This window comes from Lynx canadensis, chromosome A2, assembly GCF_007474595.2.
Source record: "Lynx canadensis isolate LIC74 chromosome A2, mLynCan4.pri.v2, whole genome shotgun sequence".
NCBI classification, from domain to species: Eukaryota; Metazoa; Chordata; class Mammalia; order Carnivora; family Felidae; genus Lynx; species Lynx canadensis.
In genome coordinates this window covers 25,426,337-25,450,319 of record NC_044304.2, presented here as the reverse complement: position 1 = coordinate 25,450,319, position 23,983 = coordinate 25,426,337, and the positions used below count along the sequence as shown (strand labels likewise).

At 36.1% G+C, this 23,983-nt stretch overlaps 1 protein-coding gene and 1 non-coding gene across 4 annotated transcripts in view; one reads left to right on the top strand and one right to left on the bottom strand.

The window, feature by feature from the left end:
- DNAH12 (dynein axonemal heavy chain 12) overlaps positions 1-23,983 on the top strand; it is a 217,664-nt gene that overhangs the window by 34,596 nt on the left and 159,085 nt on the right. For 2 of the 3 annotated variants that reach the window (XM_032592325.1, XM_030307080.1), the window contains exons 18-24: positions 15,336-15,521; positions 16,653-16,853; positions 17,652-17,846; positions 20,269-20,390; positions 20,490-20,772; positions 23,042-23,161; positions 23,689-23,845. In XM_032592325.1, coding sequence (XP_032448216.1) covers positions 15,336-15,521; positions 16,653-16,853; positions 17,652-17,846; positions 20,269-20,390; positions 20,490-20,772; positions 23,042-23,161; positions 23,689-23,845 — 1,264 coding nt within the window. The remainder of the gene's footprint in view (positions 1-15,335; positions 15,522-16,652; positions 16,854-17,651; positions 17,847-20,268; positions 20,391-20,489; positions 20,773-23,041; positions 23,162-23,688; positions 23,846-23,983) is intronic. The other variant, XM_030307072.1, reaches the window with a different exon arrangement.
- LOC115509447 lies at positions 5,741-5,847 on the bottom strand. The gene has a single exon (XR_003967351.1). It is a non-coding gene; the product is annotated as a U6 spliceosomal RNA (small nuclear RNA).

Below are 23,983 nucleotides of genomic sequence, written 5' to 3'. Positions count from 1 at the left end.
AACCATATAAACATATGTTCTTATTCTTCCATCTTTTTACATAAAATACAGTGTCCTATATGTATTATTTTCCCTCTTTGTTTTGATTACTTTATCTTAGAGACCTTTCCTCATCACATACAAACTTTTTCTCTTTTTTTTGTTACACCTATATAGTGTTATATACTGGTATGATTTCATGTGTGTGCAAGTATGACTACAAAGCAAATTCCAGAAGAGTAAATGCCAGAATAAAATCTATAGTCAAATTACCTTACATAGGGGCTATACCAGTTTAAACTCTCACCACCCTCAACAAGAGAATATCATCAAACTTGAGTTTTTGCTAATATAAGAGAATTTTTATTTCTCTTATTATGTAAAGCGTTAAGCATATTTTTATATACTTAAGAATGTTTTGTATTTCTTTGTGAAATGTTTGGTCTTATCATTGTCTATTTGTCTATTGAATTATTGATCTTTTTCTTACTGATTTCTAGGATATAATATATATAGATATTATTTATACATTAATATTGATTATATTAATATTTCTAAGACACATTAATTTCCCAGGGTATTATATTGTAAGTATATATATATATGTAATTCACATATATTAAAGACATTAGGCTTTTTCTATGTATGATGTATTTTGCAAATATTTATTATTTGTTTTTTGACTTTATTTATCATGTATCTTGCCTTGCAGAAGCCTTTTTATTTGAATTTAGATTTATTGTTCCTGAAGTAAATGGAAAAGGGAGGTTTTTTATTTTTATGTAGTCATCATTCTATTCCTTTTTTATTTTTATTTTTTTATTAAGTAATTTCTATGCCCAGAATGGAGCTTGAACCCATGACCTTGAGATCAAAAGTCGCATGCCCCAATGACTGAGCCAGCCAGGTGCCCCCATTCTTTTCCTTTGTCTACTGAATTTTAAATTATGGCTAGAAATGCTTTCCTCATTCCAAAATAATGTTTTCTTCTAGTACTTCCATAGTTTATTATTTGCTAACATTTTATTGAGGATTTTTGGGGTTAAATTCAGGAGAGATGTTGGTCTTAACATTTTTGTAATGTCTTTGCCAGGTTTCAGTATCAGGATTATGATGTCCTTATGAAAGAAATTGGAGAGTTTTATGTTCTCTATTTTCTGAAAGAGTTTTCTATAAAGTTGGTATTAATTATTTCTTAAATATTTTAGAGGCACATTCACCAGTGAAGTAATTGGATTTTCTTGTGGGAAAGGTTTTGAAAAGGATTCAATTTCTTTAATATATATAGGGATATTCTGATTTGTATTTAATTTTGTGTCGATTTTGATAAGTTGTATTTTCCAAAGAACTTTTCCATTTCTTCTAAGTTGTTGAATTTGTTACCATAAAGTTGCTCATAATATTTTTATTATCTTTTTAATGTCTGAAGAATCTGTATAGATAATTCCCTTTTCATTCCAATTCCAAATATTGTTAATTAATTAAAAAAATTTTTTTCATTTTATTTTATTAAAATTTTTTTCATATATTTTAAATTTAATTTTTTAAATTTTTTTAACGTTTATTTATTTTTGAGACAGAGAGAGACACAGCATGAACGGGGGAGGGGCAGAGAGAGAGGTAGACACAGAATTGGAAGCAGGCTCCAGGCTCTGAGCCATCAGCCCAGAGTCCGACGCAGGGCTTGAACTCGCGGACCGCGAGATCATGACCTGAGCTGAAGTCGGACGCTTAACCAACTGAGCCACCCAGGCGCCCCTAAATTTAATTTTTTTTTTAAATTTACATCCAAGTTAGTTAGCATATATACAACAATGATTTCAGGAGTAGATTCCTTAATGCTCCTTACCCATTTAGCCCATCCCCCCTCCTACAACCCCTCCACTAACCCTCTGTTTGTTCTCCATATTTATGAGTCTCTTCTGTTTTGTCCCCTCCCTGTTTTTATATTATTTTCATTTCCTTTCCCTTATGTTCATCTGTTTTGTCCCTTAAAGTCCTCATATGAGTGAAGTCATATGATTTTTGTCTTTCTCTGACTGACTAATTTCGCTTAGCATAATACCCCCCAGTTCCATCCACATAGTTGCAAATGGCAAGATTTCATTCTTTTTGATTGCTGAGTAATACTCCATTGTATATATATATACCACATCTTCTATATCCATTCATCCATCGATGGACATTTGGGCTCTTTCCATACGTTGGCTATTGTCAATAGTGCTGCTATAAACATTGGGGTACATGTGCCCCATTGAAACAGCACACCTGTATCCCTTGGATAAATACCTAGTAGTGCAATTGCTGGGTCATAAGCTAGTTCTATTTTTAATTTTTTGAGGAATCTCCATACTGTTTTCCAGAGTGGCTGCACCAGTTTGCATTCCCACCAGCAGTGCAAAAGAGATCCTCTTTCTCCACATCCTCACCAACATCTGTTGTTGCCTGAGTTGTTAATGTTAGCCATTCTGACAGGTGTGAGGTGGTATCTCCTTGTGGTTTTGATTTGTATTTCCCAGAGGATGAGTGATGTTGAGCATTTTTTCGTGTGTCAGTTGGCCATCTGGATGTCTTCTTTGGAGAAGCAGCTATTCATGTCTTTTGCTCATTTCTTCACTGGATTATTTATTTTTTGGGTGTTGAGTTTGAGAAGTTCTTGATAGATTTTGGATACTAACCCTTTATCTGATATGTCATTTGCAAATATCTTCTCCCATTCTGTTGGTTGCCTTTCAGTTTTGCTGATTGTTTCCTCTGCTGTGCAGAAGCTTTTTATTTTGATGAGGTCCCAATAGTTCATTTTTGCTTTTGTTTCCCTTGCCTCTGGAGACGGGTTGAGTAAGAAGTTGCTGTGGCCAAGGTCAAAGAGGTTGTTGCCTGCTTTCTCCTCAAGGCTTTTGATGGCTTCCTGTCTTATGGTTAGGTCTTTCATCCATTTTGAGTTTATTTTTGTGTGTGGTGTAAGAAAGTTGTCTAGGATCATTTTTCTGCATGTCGCTGTCCAGTTTTCCCAGCACCATTTGCTGAAGAGACTGTCTTTATTCCAGTAGATATTCTTCCTGGTTTGTCAAAGATTAGTTGGCCATATGTTTGTGGGTCCATTTCTGAGTTCTGTTTTCTATTCCATTAATCTGAGTGTTCTTGTGGCAGTACTATACTGTCTTGATGATTACAGCTTTGTAATACAGCTTGGAGTCCTCCAAATGTTGTTAATTTAAATTTTCTCTCTTTTTTTTCCCTAATTTGCCTAGTAAGGAACTTAGTTACAGTTCATTGTTCACATTTAGCTTATATGATCCTTTTAAAATTTATCCTCATGATATTCTCATTTCTTTTCTTTTTTCTTTTTTTTAAGTTTATTTAAATATTTTGAGAGAGAGAGAGAGAGAGAGAGAGAGAGAGAGAGAGAGAGAGAGAGAGAGTTTATTTAAATATTTTGGTGTGTGACAAGAGGAGGGGCAGAGAGACAGGGAGAGATAGAGAATCCCAAGCAAGCTCTGTGCTGTCAGTGTGGAGCCCAACTTGGGGCTTGAACTCACAAACTGCAAGATCATGACCTGAGCAGAAACCAAGAGTTGGATGCTTGACAGACTGAGCCACCCAGGCACCCCTCTCCTTTCTTTTCTTATCACCACCGTCACATCACCATCATCTCTATCACCGTGGCATAGTGTCATCATCTCTGGAAGTCATCTTGAGATGGAAGATAAATAAACTGTCCCATATCACTAGTAGCATCACTATATTTTTCCTTGCTATTTTTTCTTACTCTTCCCAGCCTCTTAATGTTGGAAGTTCTTAGGGCTCAGTCATTGGTCCTTTTCTCTATCTACCTTAACTCTCTTGATGATCTCATCAGTCTCATCAAAAATATAGATGAGTTTATACATGATTATATGCTGGCAACTCCCAGATCTTTAACTGGTATCCCAGACTTCTCTAGCCAGTCCCAAGATTCATATATACAACCTCCTACTTGTAACCTTTCCTTGGATATCTAACTACGTGGCAAACTCAAAATTCACTCTCCCATTGCCATCGCCCTGGTCCACGTTAAATCATCTTTTACATGGATTTCTACAAAAAGGCCCTAATGGGTTTCCCTGTGTCTACCTTTGCCCCTACCTTCATCACATCGTCTGTTAAAAATAGAGCAACTAGAAAAATTAAGTCAGATCATGTTACTCCTCTCCTCAAAGTTCTGCAAAGCCTTCATGTTTTACTCAGATAAAAAGTTTACATAGCACTCCATAATCTGGCTCCTCTTTATCCTTCTAACTTCACTTGAACTTTTCTTTATTTCTCTGACCTTGCCTCCACCTTCTCTTGCCCCTCACAGCGGATGCCCCAGCCATACTGCCCCCCATTCTCGTTTCTTAAGCCCTCCTGCCTGAGGGCCTGTGCTTCAGCTATTACCCCTGCCTACTGTTCTCTTCACTTACATATGCTCTTGTCTCATATCCTCCCCTCCTAAAATCTTTGTTCAAATTATCACCATATCCAGGAAGCCTTCCCTGAGCATCTTGCTTGATACCCCCACTGGTTCTGATTCTTATCCTGCTCTAATTTCCCTATTTTCTGTATCATTTATTACCCCTTAACATACCATATAATTAAATCGTTATTGAGATATAAATAACATATAGCATTGTATTAGGTTCAGGAGTACAACATAATGATTTGATATTTGTATACATTGCAAAATGATCACCACAATAAGTCTAGTTGACATCCATTACCACACATAATGGCAAGATTTTTTTCTTGTGGTAAGAACTTTTAAAATCTACTCTTAGCAACTTTCAAATATACAGTATGGTACTATAGTCACCAGGCTGTACGTTGTATCCCCAGAGCGTATTTACTTTATCACTGGAAGTTTGTACAAAGGATATTTGTTTAATTTATTGATATATCATAATCACTAACAATGATGTAGATACTAAACAGTGTAGATGCTAAATAAGTATTTGTAAATGAATATAGAAAGTCAATAAGGAATTTCATATATGTGCTTTTTGTTAATTCCTTCTAATCCTATTTTCCTTATATTCTTTCATCATGAGAGTTTTTAGGACCCTACTCCTACTATTACATGGAGTTAATATTTTTTCCCTTTTAAAATATGGACGCCTCGGTGGCTCAGTGGGTTAAGCATCCAACTCTTAATCTCGGCTCAGGTCACCATCTCACGGTTGGTGAAATCAAGCTCCTTGTGAGGCTCTATGCTGACAGTGCGAAGCCTGCTTGGGATTCTCTCATCTCCCTCTCTCTGCCCCTCTCCTGCTCATGCTCTCTCTCTTTCTCTCTCAAAATAAATAAGTAAAATTTAATAAAATAAACTCCACAGCAAAGGACTGTGATAGTTGATGATTACATTTTTACTGGTAAATGGCAAAATCACAGAATAAAGACCATGTAATGATTTGGTGGTGTTGTTCACTGTTGTATCTCCATGACTATAACTGAGCCTGACATATGCTAGGTCATTAAGACTTGTTGAGTATAGAGTTTGTTTCCTCTCCAGCCTCCTACTGAGGTACTGTCCATGCAGGCTGCCTATTCTACACTCAGCTCCTTCCAGCCTCTCACCTTTTGTGAGAGGATAAGGAATTATTATTATTATTATTTTTTGATATGGAATGCTTCAGGGTGCCTGGCTGGCTCTGTTGGAAGAGCACAGAACTCTTGATCTCGGGGTCATGAGTTCAAGACACACGTTGGGTGTAGAGATTTACTAAATAAATAAATAAATAACTTAAAAAATATGGAACACTGCACAAATTTGCATGTCATCCGTGCACAGGGGCTGTGCTAATCTTCTCTGTATCGTTCCAGTTTTAGTATATGTGCTGCCAAAGTGAGCACGATAACGATTTTTTCTTTCTTTTTTTCTTTTTTTTTAAAAAATGTTTATTTTTAAGAGAGAGAGACAGAGTGCTAGCAGGGGGGAGGGGGGTGGGCAGAGAGAGAAGGAGACACAGAATCCAAAGCAGAGGCTCCAGGCTCTGAGCTGTGAGCACAGAGCCTGATGTGAGACTTGAACTCCTGAGCTGTGAGATCGAGGTTGGACGCCTAACTGACTGAGGCACCCAGGTGCTCAATAATGAATTTTTAATAAAGCTAAATTTATTCACTTTGAGAGTATGTCCTTTCTATTTCATAGGTGTTAAAAATTCATTTATTTAACAAATACTTATTGAGCACCTGTTATGTTATACCAAGTTCCAATGAATGCTGGGGAATATAATGGTAAGCAAAAACACATGATGGTGATAAAAAATGGAAAATCAAAAACAAGGTCCTTACTAATCAAAATGAAAAGTTGGATAATATGGGTGCCTTAGTTGGTTAAGCATCGGGCTTCAGCTCAGGTCATGACCTCCTGGTTGGTGAGTTTGAGCCCTGCATTGCGCTCTCAACTGACAGTGTGGAGCCCTCTTCAGATCCTCTGTCTCCCTCTCTCTCTGCCCTTCCCCTGCTCTCCCTCTCTCAAAAGTAAATAAACATTTAAAAAAAGGAAAAGTTGGATAATCTATGATCTTCCAATTTAAAAAATTACCTAATTAAATTATTATTTGCAAAAAAATGTAAACATAACTGTCATACAAATATAAAAATAAACATGTGTCGGGCACCTTGGTGGCTCAGTCAGTTAAGCGTCTGACTTCGGCTCAGGTCTTGATCTCACAGTCTGTGAGTTCGAGGCCCGCTGACAGGTCAGAGCCTGGGGCCTGCTTTGGATTCTGTGTTTCCCTCTCTCTCTGCCCCTCCCCCACGCATACTCTGTCTCTCTCTCTCTCTCTCAAAAACAAACACTAAAAAAATTTAGAAAAATAAACGTGTCAAATATTTTATTCTATTTATTAATTAATGAGAGAACCAGTTAGGCGGTAAGTCTGGTTCAAAGAGCATTTCAGGAGCTGAGTATTTGTGGGCAATTTAGTAAAGGAATGTTAAAAAAAGATTGCTAGTATTGATATAAAGCTGGTTAATGTCATACAGAATAAACCAAGTAAACATATTTGGACTTACCTTTTTTTCAGATAGAATTATTTGCACCTCTACTGGACACAAAAATTCAAGTTATAATTTTACAATGTCTGGGACTTTGAATAATAAACAATGAGTTGAACATAATACGGTCTTTAGTTACATTTTTCTCAGGTGGCCCTGTACCTCAGATGGCATTAAGAGGACACACCACCTACCTTTTTTTTTTTTTTTTCTGCTCCCCCTCGTCACACAAGTTTTAAATAATTTTTATTAACACCTGCTGTGAAACCAAAAATTGGGGGAACCCGTGCCCTATAATATGGTGCTGGAAACAAAGTTAGTGTTGGGTAATGTTGTTTGATTGCTTTCAACTTGAAAAAATATATTCTTATGTACTTATAATTTTATCATTAGCTTACAGTTTGTTACTAGCTTGTATTTTTTCAATAGATTATTGAGATATAATCCACATATCATAACATTTACTCTTTCAAGCATACAGTTCAGTGGCTTCTTAGAATATTCACAGTTTTGCAACCATCACCACTATCTAATTTTAGAACATCTTCATTATACCAGAAAGTTAGCCTGTAGCTAATAGCAGTCACTCCCCATTTCCTCCTCCTCCAAGACAACTACTAATCCACTTTCTGTCTCTATGGATTTATCTATCCCAGACATTTCATATAAATGGAATCATATTATATGTGGCCTTTGTGACTGACTTCTCTCACTTAACATGTTTTCATTGTTCTTCTGTGTTGTAACATGTATCGTTCATTCTTTTTAAGTTTATTTATTTATTTTGAGAGTGAGGGAGATGTGGGGGTTGCAAAGAGAGAGGGAGAGAGAGGGAATGCCAAGCAGGCTCTGTGCTGTCAGTGCAGAGCCTGACCCAGGGCTCAAACTTATGAACCATGAGATCATGACCTGAGCCCAAACCAAGAGTCAGAGGCTTAACCAAGTGAGCCATCCAGGCACCCCCCATTCTTTTTATTGATGAATAATATTTTACTGTATGGATGTACCACACTTTGTTTATCCATTCATCAGTTGATGGACATTTGCATTGTTGCACTTTTTAGCTCTTAGGAATAATGTCACTATGATTATACATGTGCAAGTTTTTACGTGGACATATGTTTTATTCCTCTGGAGTATATACGTAGGAGTGAATATTCTATGTTTAACTTTTTGAGGAACTGCCAGACTATATTCCAAAGGGGCTTCACTGTTTTACATTTCCACCAGCAATGCACAGGAGTTCCAATGTGCCCACATCCTGATCAACACTTGTTATTGTCTGTTGTTTTGAGTATAGCCATCCCAGTGGGATAAAGTGGTGTCTCATTGTGGTTTGGATTTGTATTTATCTAATGACTAATGATGTTGAACATCTTTTACTGTGCTTATTGGCCCTTTTTATATTTTCTTTAAAAATTAAAAAAAAATTATTTATTTTTGAGAGAGTCAGAGACAGAGCATGAGTGGGGCAAGGGCAGAGAGAGAAAGGGAAACACAGAATCCAAAGCAGGCTCCAGGCTGAGCCCGATGCAGGGCTTGAACCCACGAACCACGAGATCATGACCTGAGCCGAAGCCAGACACTTAACTGACTGAGCCACCGAAACACCCTAAAAAAATTTTTTTTTAATTTATTCATTTTTGAGAGTCAGAGAGAGACAGACCATGAGTGGGGGAGGGACAGAGAGAGAGGGAGACACAGAATCCAAAGCAGGCTCCAGGCTCTGAGCTGTCAGCACAGAGCCGGACGCAGGCCCTGAACCCACAAACCGTGAGATCATGATGTGAGCTGAAGTCAGACACTTAACCAACTGAGCCACCCAGGCATCCCCATATTTATATTTTCTTTGGAAATACATCTGTTTAAATCCTTTGCCCATTTTTAAATTGAGTGGTTATTTGTCTCTTATTTAATTGTCTTTTTTTTTTGTATATTCTAGAGATAAGTCCCTTATTAAATATATGATTTAAAAAATTTGGGGGGCGCCTGGGTGGCTTGGTCGGTTAAGCGTCCGACTTTGGCTCAGGTCATGATCTCACGGTCCGTGAGTTCGAGCCCCACGTTGGGCTCTGTGCTGACAGCTCAGAGCCTGGAGCCTGTTTCAGATTCTGTGTCTCCCTCTCTCTTTGCTCCTCCCCTGTTCATGCTCTGTCTCTGTCTGTCTCAAAAAAATAAATAAACGTTAAAAAAAATTAAAAAAAAAATTTGGGAACACCTGGGTGGCTCAGTCAGTTGAATGTCTGACTCTTGATTTTGGGCTGGGTCATGGGATCAAGCCCCACATCAGGCTCTGCACTGAACATAGAGCCTGCTTGGGATTCTCTCTCTCTCCCTCTGTTCCTCTCCCCTGCTCACACACATGCTCTCTCTCTCTCTCTCTAAAATGGGGGGAGGGGGAGAAAAAAATTTTCTCCCATTTATTTTGTGGATTGTCTTTTATTATTTTATTTTTTAAATATATTTTAAGTATCAGGTTTTTTTTTTTTTTCAACGTTTTTATTTATTTTTGGGACAGAGAGAGACAGAGCATGAACGGGGGAGGGGCAGAGAGAGAGGGAGACACAGAATCGGAAACAGGCTCCAGGCTCTGAGCCATCAGCCCAGAGCCTGACGCGGGGCTCGAACCCACGGACCGCGAGATCGTGACCTGGCTGAAGTCGGACGCCCAACCGACTGCACCACCCAGGCGCCCCTAAGTATCAGGTTTTATTAAAAAGTGCATTTTGATTAATTTATGATCTAGGTAAGCTGTTAAGATATCAGTATACTCTCTGAGGCACCTGGGTGTATAAGTCTGTTAGCGTCTGACTCTTGGTTTCAGCTCAGGTCATGATCTCACGGTTTTGTAAGTTCAAGCCCCATGTCGGGCTCTGCTCTGGCACCACAGAGCCTGCTTGGGATTCTCTCTCTCCCTCTGTCTGTGCCCCTCCCTCACTCACGCTGTCTCCCTCTCTCTCAAAATAAATAAATAAACTTAAAAAAATATAAAAAAAAAGATATCACTATACTCTCTGGAATAATAACTTCATAAATATTTAAAACAAAATTTTAAAAGCCTCTTTATTTCCTTCACCATTATTGTTTTACAATACACATATCACCTTGTGAATACAAAAAAAAACCCCTCTGGATGATAATTCTGCTACATGTAAAATACAGAATATATATATATATATATATATATATATATATACTTCTTTATTCTTAAGAACTATTTTGTTCTCCACACTGGCAAGTATAGAATAGAATACTCCCAAACATACTTATGTTAGGAGTAAAACTTAGAGTTATATGCAGTTTCTGCACAAATATATTTTAAAGAAATAGATCTCTGTTTGTTATTCACCAACAAAATTGTCATGAGAGTGTGGATAATTAATTTATAGCTTTCAAGTTTTAGTTAAGTGATCATTTTCAAAACTCTTTTTAAAAACAAAATATTGATGGCTGTTTTCATTGTGATCTGTGGATTGTCTTTTAGTTTTTTTTGATGATGTGTTTTGAAGCACAGAAGTTTTAAATTCTGATGATGTCTCATTTATATATATTTTTTTCTTTTGTTGCTTGTGCTTTTGGAAGACATGAAATCTCTTAAAGATTTTCATTTAGTATGTCTTTAGAAAAATCTTTCTTCCATATTTTCTTTGGATAAGGACAACCCAGGGATGGCCCCTTTGTGTCTATGATATTGCTGTTCACAGCTTTTGTTGACAGACCTAGCACAAACTTGGGAAGAGTGTTGCTATATGCTGCATCTAGGACAGCAGCTCTTAGCTTTGCCTATCTTAGTTATGCTGTGCATTTTTTACTTGTGTACCATATTCTATTTGTCCCTAATATCTTGGAATTTTTCTGAGAAGTGGAGCAACAATGCAGTATCAACTTATTAAAATACATTTTAAACCTTAGGCACACCTGGGGGGCTCAGTCAGTTGAGCATCGGACTTCAGCTCAGGTCATGATCTCACAGTTCCTGAGTTCAAGCACCGCATCAGGCTCACTGCTGTCAGCTGAGTCTCCTTCTGATCCTCTGTCCTCCTCTCTCTCTGCCCATCCCCCCTTTCTCTCTCTTTCTCTCTCATATGAATAAAACTTAAAAAATTTTTTTAAACATTAAAAAAAGGAAGCTGGCATTGCATTGAATCTTTAGATTGACTTGGGAAGATCGCTGTCTTAACAATATTAATTCTTTCAATATATGAGCAAGGAGTATTTTTACTTTTATTTGGCCTTCTTTAATTTTATTTAACAATTATTTGTAATTTTTAGTCTACAAACGTTGCATTTCTTTTATCAAATTTACTCTCGAGTATTTTGTATTTCTTGATGCTATTGTACATGAGATTTTTTCCCTTACTTTCAATTTTGGGTTGTTTATTGCTAGTTTATACAAACACAAGTAATTTTTGTATGTTGATGTTGTATCCTGCAATCTTGCTGAACTCATCTATTAGTTTTAACAGTTCTTAAATAAATTCTTTTTTGGGGCACGTGGCTAGCTCAGTTGGTGGAACATATGACTCTTGAGGTCAGGGTTGTAAGTTTGAGCACCATATTGGGTGTAGAGATTACTGAAATATAGAATAAAAAAAAAGAAATGAATTCCATAGAATTTTCTATATACAAGATCATGTAATCTGTAAATAGAGGTAGTTTTATGTTTTTCTTTCCAATCTAATTGTCTTTTATTTATTTTTCTCACATAATTAGTGGCTTAGATATTGACATTAGAGTCTTACAGTTTAAAATTGTTGTTGTCCAGTTCACACAAATTGGCTTCTGCCTCTCAGAGAGAACACAATGTGGAAAGAGAAATAGGCTGTGAACAACTGGTTGTAGTACGAGGTAGAATAAGGCAATTCATAGGTAGAGGATGGTAGCATCCTCTGAAAGAATAGGGCACGGAGCAATTAATTTTGTCATTTGGAAAACAGGTAAGGCTTTACTAAGGAGGTGACCAGAAGTGCAAGTATAATTTTGTTGGGCTTTGAATTGGATTGGGAAGAGGAAAAGATAAGTATTCTTTCTTTATCTTTGTTAGCAAATTTTTATTATCCAATACTTGGAGAATATATGTTACATATATGTAAGCTATGAAGAAAATGAACACCCATGAACCCTCCCCTCTTCTTTAAAATTAAAAGATCATCAATATTCTTGCTTCCTTCTATGTGATCCTTCCCTATTTTAAGCCCCTTAATCTCCCTTGAAGATAAATGTGTCATAAATTCTGTTTGTATTTCTCTTTTTTGTTGTTAATTCACATTTGTATGTAACAATTTATAAAAACATATCATCTGTATGTAGTCTTCTGTGACTTGATTTTCTTCACTTAACATTATGTTTCTAAAACTCATCCATGTCTTGGGAATGACTGTAGTCGTTCATTTTCACTGCTATATATTATTGCTTACTTATCTAATTTATTGATTTTCCTACTTAGAGTCATATGAACAAAAAATCCCTGCCCTCAAAGTACTTACATTTCATATTTCTTCTTCTGTGAAATGTCTATTAATGCCCTTTGACTCTTTTGTTATTTTTGTTTCAGTATTTGTTTCCATTGTTTTTGTTGTTAATTTATATATTCTGAATAATAATCCTTTGTCACTTACATAATAATGAATCTATCAGTGTGTGGTATACATCTCTATTTAGATTTTCTTTCACATCTTTTTTTTTTTTTTAAATAAGTTTATTTATTTTGAGAGACAGTGCAAGTGGGGAAGGGCAGAGAGAGAAGGAGAGAGGGAATCCCAAGCAGGCTCCATGCTGTCAGCATAGAACCCAATGAGGGGCTTGAACTCATCAAACCATGAGGTTATGACCTGAGCCGAAACCAAGAGTCTGACGCTTAACCCACTGAGCCACCCAGGTGCCCAGGTTTTCTTTAACATAGTTTCTCCGAAATAACTTTGCACAGCTTTCATTTAATTTATCCCTAGGTACGGAGGCCTAGGTGGCTTATTTGGAAGAGCATGTGACTCTCGACCTCACGGTTGTGGGTTCAAGCCCCACACTGGGTGTAGAGATTACTAAAAAAGAAATAAGCTTAATTTTTTTTCAAAATAATTTATCCTTACGTACTTTATTTTGTTGTTGCCATCATAAATTCATCTTTTTGTTAATTATGCTTTTTATCTGTAGCTTGTATTCAGTGGTTCTTTTAACTTTCTTTATATTAATTTAATAACCAGTCATTGTACACAGACAACAATTTGCGAACAATGTTAGGTTTTTTTTTTTCTCATTATACCCTCCAGGTCCATCCATGTTACAAATGGTATGATCTCATTCATTTTTATGTCTGAGTAATATTCCATTGTATATATACACCACATCCTCTTTCTCCATTCATCTATTGATGGACACTTGGGTGCTTCTATATCTTTGCTGTTGTAAATAATGCTGCAGTAAACATAGAGGTGCACATATCTTTTTGAATTTGTGTTTTTGTTTTCTTTGGGTAGTTTTGTTTTTTAAATTTCTATTCCCCATATCTTTTTTTTTAGAGTATCTAAGTTTCTTCACATTTTATTATTTTATAATGCTAATAAGTGCCTTGTATTCTATATATAAAAACTAATTCTAGCCAACCTTGGATTTTAGCTTTTGATGAGTCATATATTGAGCCAAACACAAAGGAAAGATATCAGGAATAGATTTTGTAATTTTATATTCTTGAAAAAGAACCCTTTATATATCATGACTTACTTTAAGGATTCCAGTTAAGATCATTCTTAAAATTTTCCTTATCAAATTAATGTTTTTAGTTAAATCTCAGTAACATTTGAATATTGATCAAAATGAATTCCACTCATTCTTTTTTTTTTGAAGTCACAAAATGATTTTATTAATAACACTTGTGACTTACTTGGTTTTTTTATTAACTGAATAATTAATTTAAAAAATTTTACATCCAAGTTAGTTAGCATACAGTGCAACAATGATTTCAGGAGTAGATTCTAGTGATTCATGCCCTATGTATGACACCCAGTGCTCATCCCACCCATTTAGCCCATCCCCTCATCAACAACCCCTCCAGCAACCCTCAGTTTGTTCTCTGTATTTAAGAGTCTCTTATGTTTTGTCCCCCTCCTTGTTTTTATATTATTTTTGCTTCCCTTCCCTAATGTTCATCTGTTTTGTACCTTAAATTCCTCATATAAGTGAAGTCATATATTTGTCTTTCTCTAATTTCACTTAGCATAGTACTCTCTAGTTTCATCCATGTAGTTGTAAATGGCAAGATTTCATTCTTTCTGATGGCTGAGTAATACTCCACTGTATATATATCCCACATCTTCTTTATCCATTCATCTGTTGATGGACATTTGGGCTGTTTCCATACTTTGGCTACTGTCGATAGTGCTGCTGTAAACATTGGGGTGCATCTACCCCTTTGAAACAGCACACCTGTATCCCTTGGATAAACAACTAGTAGTGCAATTGCTGGGTCGTAGGGTAGTTCTGTTTTTAATTTTTTGAGGAAACTCCATGCTGTTTTCCAGAGTGGCTGCACTAGTTTGCATTCCCACCAGCAGTGCAAAAGAGATCCTCTTTCTCTGCATCCTTGCCAACATCTGTTGTTGCCTGAGTTGTTAATTTTAGCCGTTCTGACTGGTGTCATCCCCATATCTTTTATGTATGTATGTATGTATGTATGTATGTATGTATGTATGTTACTTCGCTGGCTGGGACACTCAATACAATGTTGATTAGAAGTAGTAACAATAACTATGCTTATCTTCTTCCTGATTTTAAAGAACATGTCCTAATGTCAACATCAAGAATGATGAACTAAGTGTTTTCACTTGATGTTTCATTTTCACCTCCAAACAGAAGTTACATTTTGGCATTTTGGTACAGGCCATTCCCGCATTTATGTTATGTGTGTAGGTGTGCGTATTTATAATTTATGTTATATATTTATATATTTATAAATATATATATTACTATAAATATTTATATATTTATGTTGATATATATATGTATATATATATATAAAACAGCTTTGTGTTTCTATAATAATACCACACTTTTAATTAGCATAATTTTATCACATACTTTAATATTCTATGGAACATTTACTCCTCTTCTTTTTTGCTCTTATAATTTTCCAGGCTATTTCTAAATGTTTATTTGTGCAGATGAACTTTAGAATCATTTTGTTAGTTTCTCTTCTCCTCCAAATCTAATTGGGATTTTGATTGGACTAATCAAATATGTTAAATAATCTCAAGAAACGTTTATACTATTGAGGTTTCATCTATAAAATCTATGTGTGTGGGTCAGTCAAAAGAGTGACTCATTATTGTTTATACTTTCACTGTTAGGACTATATCCCTACTGTCTCCATCTTGTGCAATCCAGGAATGAGAGCTCGTCACTGGAAGCAGATATCAGAAATTGTAGGCTATGACTTGACTCCAGACTCTGGAACTACACTGAGAAAAATTTTAAAATTAAACCTTACACCATACTTGGAAAAATTTGAAGTGATAAGTGCAGGTGCAAGCAAGGTAAATATGAAGATCAACTGAAACACTTTATTTGATTAGTTTGTTAATAAAATAATCACAGTTTTTGTTGGGGTCGAGTGTATGGTACTGGATAGCAATGGGAGGAGATGGGGGAACCTGACAGAAGACCGCTCTTCCCCCTCCCCCCACCCCACAAAGTGTGTGCTTCTATATTACTTCTTTGTCTTGAATCCAGGCTAGAAATGGCTCCTTTGACCTCTTCATGTGTGTTTTGGCATTTGATGTGTCTGCATTCTAGCAGAATAAGTACAGTCTTCCAGGGTTCTTAAAATATACAAAGGCATTTCAGACTATAGACTGCAGAAAGGCCACTTCAGAGAAGGCCCAGCAGCTATTTTATTCTCGTGTCTATTTTAATACTGGCAGTGGTAGTTTTCATAGCAAGTGAATTTTTTCAAACTACACTATTATTCTTTTTTTAATTTTATTTTTATTTTTTTAAATTTACATCCAAATTAGTTAGCATATAGTGATATAGTTAGGATATATAGTGAAATAGTTAGCATACAATGATTTCAGGAGTAGATTCCTTAGTGCCCCTTACCCATTTAGCCCATTCCCCCCCCATAACTCCTCCAGTAACCCTCAGTTTGTGCTCCATATTTATAAGTCTCTTATGTTTTGTCCCCCTCCCTGTTTTTATATTATTTTTGTTTCCCTTCCCTTATGTTTATCTGCAAAACTACTATATTATTCTTAGGAATTTTTTAATTGTTTAAGAAATCTTTTTAAACCTAAAGACAGTTACAGTGTCGCCACAGATTATGTTAAGAGAATTACTGTGTAAGGGTGCCTGGGTGGCTCATCGGTTAAGCGTCAGACTTTGGCTCAGGTCATGATCTCACAGTTCGTGGGTTTGAGCCCCGCATTGGGCTCTGTGCTGACAGCTCAGAGCCTGGAGCCTGCTTTGAATTCTGTGTCTCCTTCTGTTTCTGCCCTTCCCCCACTCACACTCTGTCTCTCGCTCTCAAAAAATAAATAAAACATTAAAAAAATTAAAAAAAAAAGAATTACTGTGTAATGCACTCATTACTGGATTCACCAGGGAAAAGTTGGTACAGTAAATAAGACTTTTCTTCACTAACTCATTCTTTCTTTTCTCCCTTTTAGGAATTTTCACTAGAGAAAGCCATGCATACAATGATAGGAACCTGGAATGATATTGCTTTTCATATAACTCCATATCGTGATACTGGAGTCTCTATTCTTTCTTCAGTAGATGAGATTCAGACTCTCCTTGATGATCAAATTATAAAAACTCAGACAATGAGAGGCTCACCTTTCATCAAACCATTTGAAAAAGAGATCAAGGTATGTCAAATATGATAGTTTCCAGTTATTTATAAAAGCTATAAGCTTGGGGTGCCCAGGTGGCTCAATCAGTTAAGCGTCCGGCTGGATCTCTCAGCTCCAGTCTTGATCTCAGGGTTGTGAGTTCAAGTGCTGTGTTGGGCTCTATGCTGGGTATGGAGGCTACTTAAAAAAAAAAAAAAAACAACAAAAAACCCAAAACAGTAATCTTATTACATATATATTACTGTGGAAATAAGTCAGTTTGTGGATAGCTTTGGGTGAAATATAGGAATGGATATTTAAAAATTAATGTGGAACCATATAGAACAGATCTAAAACATTATCACCCACAAGATATGAGTAGCACCCTCACTTCAACAGTTGTGACAATTGTAAATGTCTCTAGACATTGTCAAATGTCCCTTGAGGTGGAGGGTGAAATAGTCACTAGGTTGATAACCACTGGTATACAGCAGGGTATTACTGGATGCTTTTCAGACTTGGGATGATTCCCTAGAGATTAAGAGTTTAGTGTAAGTAACTGCAGTCATTTCCGATGGTGAGTTCCAATGATTTAGGAAAACTTTGGACTTCCTAGAGTTTTTCTAAGTCCATGTGATACCCATAAGTGACGTTGAGCTGTTTTGCATTGATTTGAAAATAACAGTGAATTGTATTTATTTATTTATTTATTTATTTATTCATTTATTTATTTATTATTTTTAAATAACAGTGAATTTTAAGTAAATATTCCTTGTTGTAATTTATGGGTTTTCTTTAATGACTGGAATTTAGTACAGTGTGCTTTTCATTAAGGCCTGGGAAGACCGTTTGATTCGAATACAAGAAACGATTGATGAATGGTTAAAAGTACAAGCTCAGTGGCTGTACTTGGAGCCCATTTTTTGTTCTGAGGATATCATGCAACAGATGCCAGAAGAAGGGCGTCAGTTTCAGACAGTAGACAGACATTGGAGAGATATCATGAAGTTTTGTAAAAAAGATCCCAAGGTGAAGTGTTTGTTTTCTCTCTTACAAATAAAGAGGACCTTTCATTTTGGCTATTAAAGAAAGCATTTGTTTTTGTTGGTTTTTTTTCCAATTACAAAAACAAAACCTGCTCTTTGAATACAAACTGGAAAGTTCAGAAAAATATAAGAAAGCACAAAGCATTAAAATAATTTTACTTTTCAATTCTTATAATAAACTACTTGTAACTCTAACAGTGGAGCTGACTCACAAATGTACATTTAACTCGCTTGACTATGGCACATACTGACTGCTGTTTTTCTCTTGTAAAATGAAATAAGATAGAGAGAGAAAGGAGTAGCAGGGAGAGAGAGAGATAGAGAATGAGTATAGGTGATTCACCTGATATTCCACTTAATGACTCTATATTCTTGGGAGTGATAGGAATAAAGAATCTGCAATTTTGGGATGCCTGGGTGGCTTGGTTGGCTGAACATCTGTCCGACTTTTTTTTTTTTTAATGTTTATTCAGTTTTGAGAGAGAAAGAGAGACAGAAAGAAAGGTGTTGTGAGCAGGGAAGGGGCAGGGGCAGGGGGACAGAGGATCTGATGCAGGCTCTGAGCTGTGAGCAGTGAGCCTGATGTGGGGCTCAAACTCAACCATGAGGTCATGACTTGAGCCAAAGTTGGAAGCTTAACTGACTGAGCCATGCAGGTGTCCCAAATGTCCAATTCTTGCTGTCAGCTCAGGTCGAGATCCCAGGATTGTGGGATCAAGCCCCATGTCGGTTTCTATGCTGCAGGGAGCCTGCTTAAGATTCTCTATTTCTCTGCTTCCGCCCCCCTCCCCTGCTCACGCACTCTCTCTCTAAAATACTTTTTTTTTAATTAAAAAAAATTTTTCAGTTCTCTCAGTTGACCTCACTTGCTATGTGTCTCTCCTAGTAACTATAGCACCTTGTTGAGTGTGATTCTCATGTTGAAAGACAGACTATGTATTTTTCATGCACATAGTATGCATAGTCCATAGATAAGCATCCACTTTTTAAATCTGGCATTCAACTTAAGAAATAACAATTTGTTTCAATGCTGGGTGAAAATTAGCCATGCTGGACTTCTTGAGAGTCAATAGTACACTGAAATTTATGAGTTTTGAGGATTTTGTCTTACACATTGACTTTAGAACCTTTGTGAAACATGATTTGTTATAGACCAGAAGTCAGTATATTTTTTCTGCAGTGGACCAGATGATAAATATTTTAGACTTTGTGAGACAGGCAGTCTTTTTTGCAAGTACTCAACTCTGCCATTGTGGTAGGGAGAAAGCAGCCTGAGACCATACGTAACTGAATGGATGTGTCTGTGCTACAGTCAACTGTTTCTGGACAGTGACATTTTCACACGCCATGAAATATGATTTTTCTCTTAATTCTTTCAAAATTTTTTAAATTTTAAAACATTTTTTAATGTTTATTTATTTTTGAGAGAAAGAGACAGAGCATGAGTGGGAGAGGGGCAGAGAGATAGGGAGACACAGAACTGGAAGCAGGCTCCGGGCTCTGAGCTTTCAGCACAGAGCCCGATGCGGGGCTCAAACTCACAAGCGGTGAGATCATGACCTGAGCCAAAGTCAGGTGCTTAACTACCTGAGCCACCCAGGTGCCCCTCTTTCAACCTTAAAAAAAGTTTTTTTTAATGTTCATTTATTTTTGAGAGAGAGAGAGATAGAGAGAGAGAGACAGAGTGTGAGCAGGTGAGGGGCAGAGACAGAGAGAGACACTGAATCCGAAGCAGGCTCCAGTCTCTGAGCTGTCAGCACAGAGCCCAATGCAGGTCTCAAGCTCAAACTGTGAGGTCATGACCTGAGCTGAAGTCGGACACTTAACCAACTGAGCCACCCAGGTGTCCCAATTCTTTCAATCTTTTAAAAGTATAAAAATAATTCTTAGTTCACAGGTCGTACAAAAACTGGCAGCATAGTGTATTCATATATCAAAACATCAAGTTGTATACCTTAACTATATAAAATTTTTATTTGTCAATTATACCTTATAAAGCTGAAAAAAAAAAGAAAGAAAGAAAGACACTGGCAGCAGGTTGGATTTAGCCCATGGGATACAATTTGCCAACTCATACTGTAGATTGTTAAGTTTATAGTTGATGGTTATAAATGTAAAAATTAAACCACACACCATCCTAACAGACTTTTCCCACATCATTCAGAACAATATAGGAGAAATGAAAATGTGCATGAGAGTCATAACTTCTCATTTGTAACTTGCGTCCTTGGATAAGAATATTTATGATTTATTGAATTATAATAGTTTTACATTACAAAAAAATTACAATTTTCATAAGCCTTTTGACATTTCTACATTTTTGACATATACTATAGATTAATGCATAGGTCTTATAATTATATCTGGTATGTAAGTGCTGACCTGAACAAATGTGTATCTTTTAGGTCCTTGCTGCTACTTCTTTAACAGGTTTATTGGAAAAATTGCAGAACTGCAATGAACTTTTGGAGAAAATTATGAAAGGGCTCAATGCGTATCTTGAAAAAAAACGGCTTTTCTTCCCTCGGTATGATGGATAATTAATTGTGCTATAATTAAAATTATTTTCTGATATGTGATGAATTAATTATAACTAAAGCATTTGTATTTGCATGTTTTTCTCTAGTTTTTTCTTCTTATCTAATGATGAAATGTTAGAGATTTTGTCAGAGACCAAAGATCCACTGAGAGTTCAGCCTCATTTAAAAAAATGCTTTGAGGGCATTGCTAAACTGGAATTCCTTCCCAATTTGGACATTAAGGCCATGTATAGCTCTGAAGGGGAGCGAGTGGAACTGATTGCACTTATTTCCACGTCTGCAGCGCGAGGTGCTGTGGAAAAGTGGCTCATTCAAGTGGAAGATTTAATGCTCCGGAGTATTCACGATGTGATCGCTGCAGCCAGGCTGGTATGTTTCCTGAGATATAAAGTACACCATATATTCTGTGAATGCTTTCTTTTTAGGAGGTTTTGAATGTGTGCTGGTAAATTAACACAGTTCTTACTGTGTAAAACCATTATTTTTTACTCTTTGTTTCTAACATTATTAAGATAATGATATTAGTTAAGAATTGATAACAGTATATAATTAAGTGCTACAAAAGACAATAGGTGTCATGAGAAAGAATAGGCAAGGTATATATAATTTAGAATATGGAGAGGGGGACGTTTCTAGTGATAGGTTCTTGGAGGAAGTGAAATTGAAAGTGAGACCCAAAGTAGGAATTCACCAGATAAAGAGAAAGTAGGAGAACATCTAGGTAGTCTGTATACAGCCCCTGGGATCAAAAAGAACCTCAGATGGGGGTATTAAATGAACGGTCTACTGCTGTTTACACCTAAACAATTACTTAGAAACTGGAAGTGAGATGAACAAACATTAAAAGAGGGTATATAATATTTGAAAAAAATGTAACACCTGAGCACTACATGTAATTTACTTATGCTAATCCAATTAACCTAATCTACTATTAATATTGAATAATAAAATTCAGTATATTTCTGTCTTTAGGACCACAAAGGAACAGTTATGTAGTTAAAAAAAGAAGTTATATAAAAATTTTTTAAAATGTTTTTATTTATTTTTGAAGGAGAGAGAGAGAGCATGAGCAGGGGAGGAGCAGAGAGAGAGGGAGACAGAATCCGAAGCAGGCTCCAGGCTCTGAGCTGTCAGCACAGGACCTGATGCAGTGCTCAAACCCACGAACCATGAGATCATGACCTGAGCTGAAGTTGGACGCTTAACTGACTGAGCCACCCAGGAACCCCCCAAAAAAGTTATTTTAAAAGGCATTGCAGCTTTATAATCCAGTGACTCACTTTATATGAGTGAGGTATCCATTTTCCTTCATCCTATAATGCTCATCTTACTACAATGGCTATTGTATTCAGCTTCAGGGTTCCTGAAGATAAATCTTGACTTTTTCTCCCCCTTTTCCATTTGTGATCCCAAACAGATTAAAACACATAGGAAAACAACATTATCATTATCAACATTATCCATGAAAGTATTTTCTTTATTAGTACAGAAATATTTTCTCTATGTATCTGGCAATAGCTCATACATTCTTTGAAACTTGTCATTTGTTTTTATTTCTAAACATTCCTAATAAAACACATTTAAGTAATAATATGTTTCTATCCTTATGTTTAACATCATTTTATCTAAGATGGTGTTATTGTATTAAAAATATAGTTTCTGGGGCGTCTGGGTGGCTCAATCAGTTAGGCGTCCTACTTCAGCTCGGGTCATGATCTCACAGCTCGTGGATTCGAGCCCTGTTTTGGGCCCTGTGCTGACAGTTCAGAGCCTGGAGCCTGCTTTGGATTCTGTGTCTCCCTGTATCTCTCTGCCCCACCCCTGCTTGCACTCTGTCTCTCTCTCTCAAAATAATAAACATTTAAAAACATTTTTTAAATATAGTTTCCATTAGCATCAACTTCAAATTTTGTTCTGCAGTTATATTTTTTCCATTTATAATTTGAATCTACTATTATCACATGAAGCAGGTTATTGTTTTTAAAGGTTAAACTCTGCCCCACTCCAAATCCATTTTAATGTATTTTGAACATAAAAATATTAAGAGAAATGAGAGCATGCTTTGAACTCAAAAGCACAGATAGTTAAATTATGTATAATTCAACAAATATATAATTGTTCAAAATATAACTCTAGTCATGTAAGTTTTTAGAAAAGCTATGGATAAATCATACAGGGGTTCTAATTACTAATCCAGTTTCCCACTAGATTGTATAGTCTCCTTTTCAATTATACCTGGCATCAATATATATAATCTATTAGACTTATTTTTTTATGGATTAATAAAACCCTTATATTTCATTATAATAGGAGTAGTATGTATTCTATGTAGAAAACTTGACAACTTCTCATAGCAAAGCAACAAAAAATCATAAAGAAATCAATTTCCAGAAGAATCAACAATAAATTCTTCCAGAGACAACTGATTGTTAACATATTAGTGTTCATCTTCCCATTCTTTTATGAATAAACAAATGATTAAAAAACATAATTAATAACAATTTTTCTTTTAGTCATCTAGAAGTTTTCATGACTATGTGATATTTTAACCTATGAAATGTACCAAATATTTCAGACATTTAGCTTCCCCCCCCCCTTCCATAATCTTTAAAGTTAGGAATGCATTTTAATTATTCAGGCTTATCCAGAATCTGCAAGAAGAGACTGGGTTCTAGAGTGGCCTGGACAAGTTGTCCTTTGTGTTTCTCAAATGTTCTGGACTTCTGAGACACAAGAAGTTATAAGTGGTGGGACAGAGGTAAAGCTTTTTTTTTTTTTTTTTTTTAACATAACATCCTTTTCTACTGCTATGTTTCTTAGTTGGCTTATCTATTCTTTGTAACGGCAGTCTTCCCACCAGTTTGTACAGGTAGCATTAAAATTATACAATTCTTTGGGGTGCCTGAGTGGCTCAGTCAGTTAAGCACCCAACTCTTGATTTCAGCTCAGGTCATGACCTCATGGTTCCTGAGTTCAAGCCCCACGTCAGGCTCTGCACTGACAGTGAGAAGCCTGTTTGGGATTCTCTCTCTGGCGCTCCCATGCTTGTGCTCTCTCTCTCTCTCTCTCTCTCTCAAAATAAATAAATAAACATTAAGAAATTAAATTTACAATTCTTTGAAAATGTGTTAGTGTTTTATGAAGCTTAGGCAAACTCACTCTGTTCTGTAATTAATTTCTGTATTGAAATATATTATGATGTCAAAATTGTTTTGTAAAAGGGTGTATAAAATACAGGTTTTAGCTACTATATACCATTAGTTTAATTGCTTTTTAATTTTGTAGGCATTAAAGAAGTACTATCAGGAACTCCAGAATCAACTGAATGATATTGTAGCGCTGGTAAGGGGAAAACTGTCGAAGCAGACCAGGACTACTCTGGGGGCTTTGGTTACAATTGATGTCCATGCTAGAGACGTGGTCATGGACATGATTGATATGGGTATGTGACTCTTTTCTTTAATATTAAAGGTAAATATTAATAGCTTCTAGAAACAAAGATTTATACTGTACATCTTTTCCTCTCCCCACAAGGTTTGTTTTATGTCATCTTTTCTATAAACTGGAAAACAAATTATTT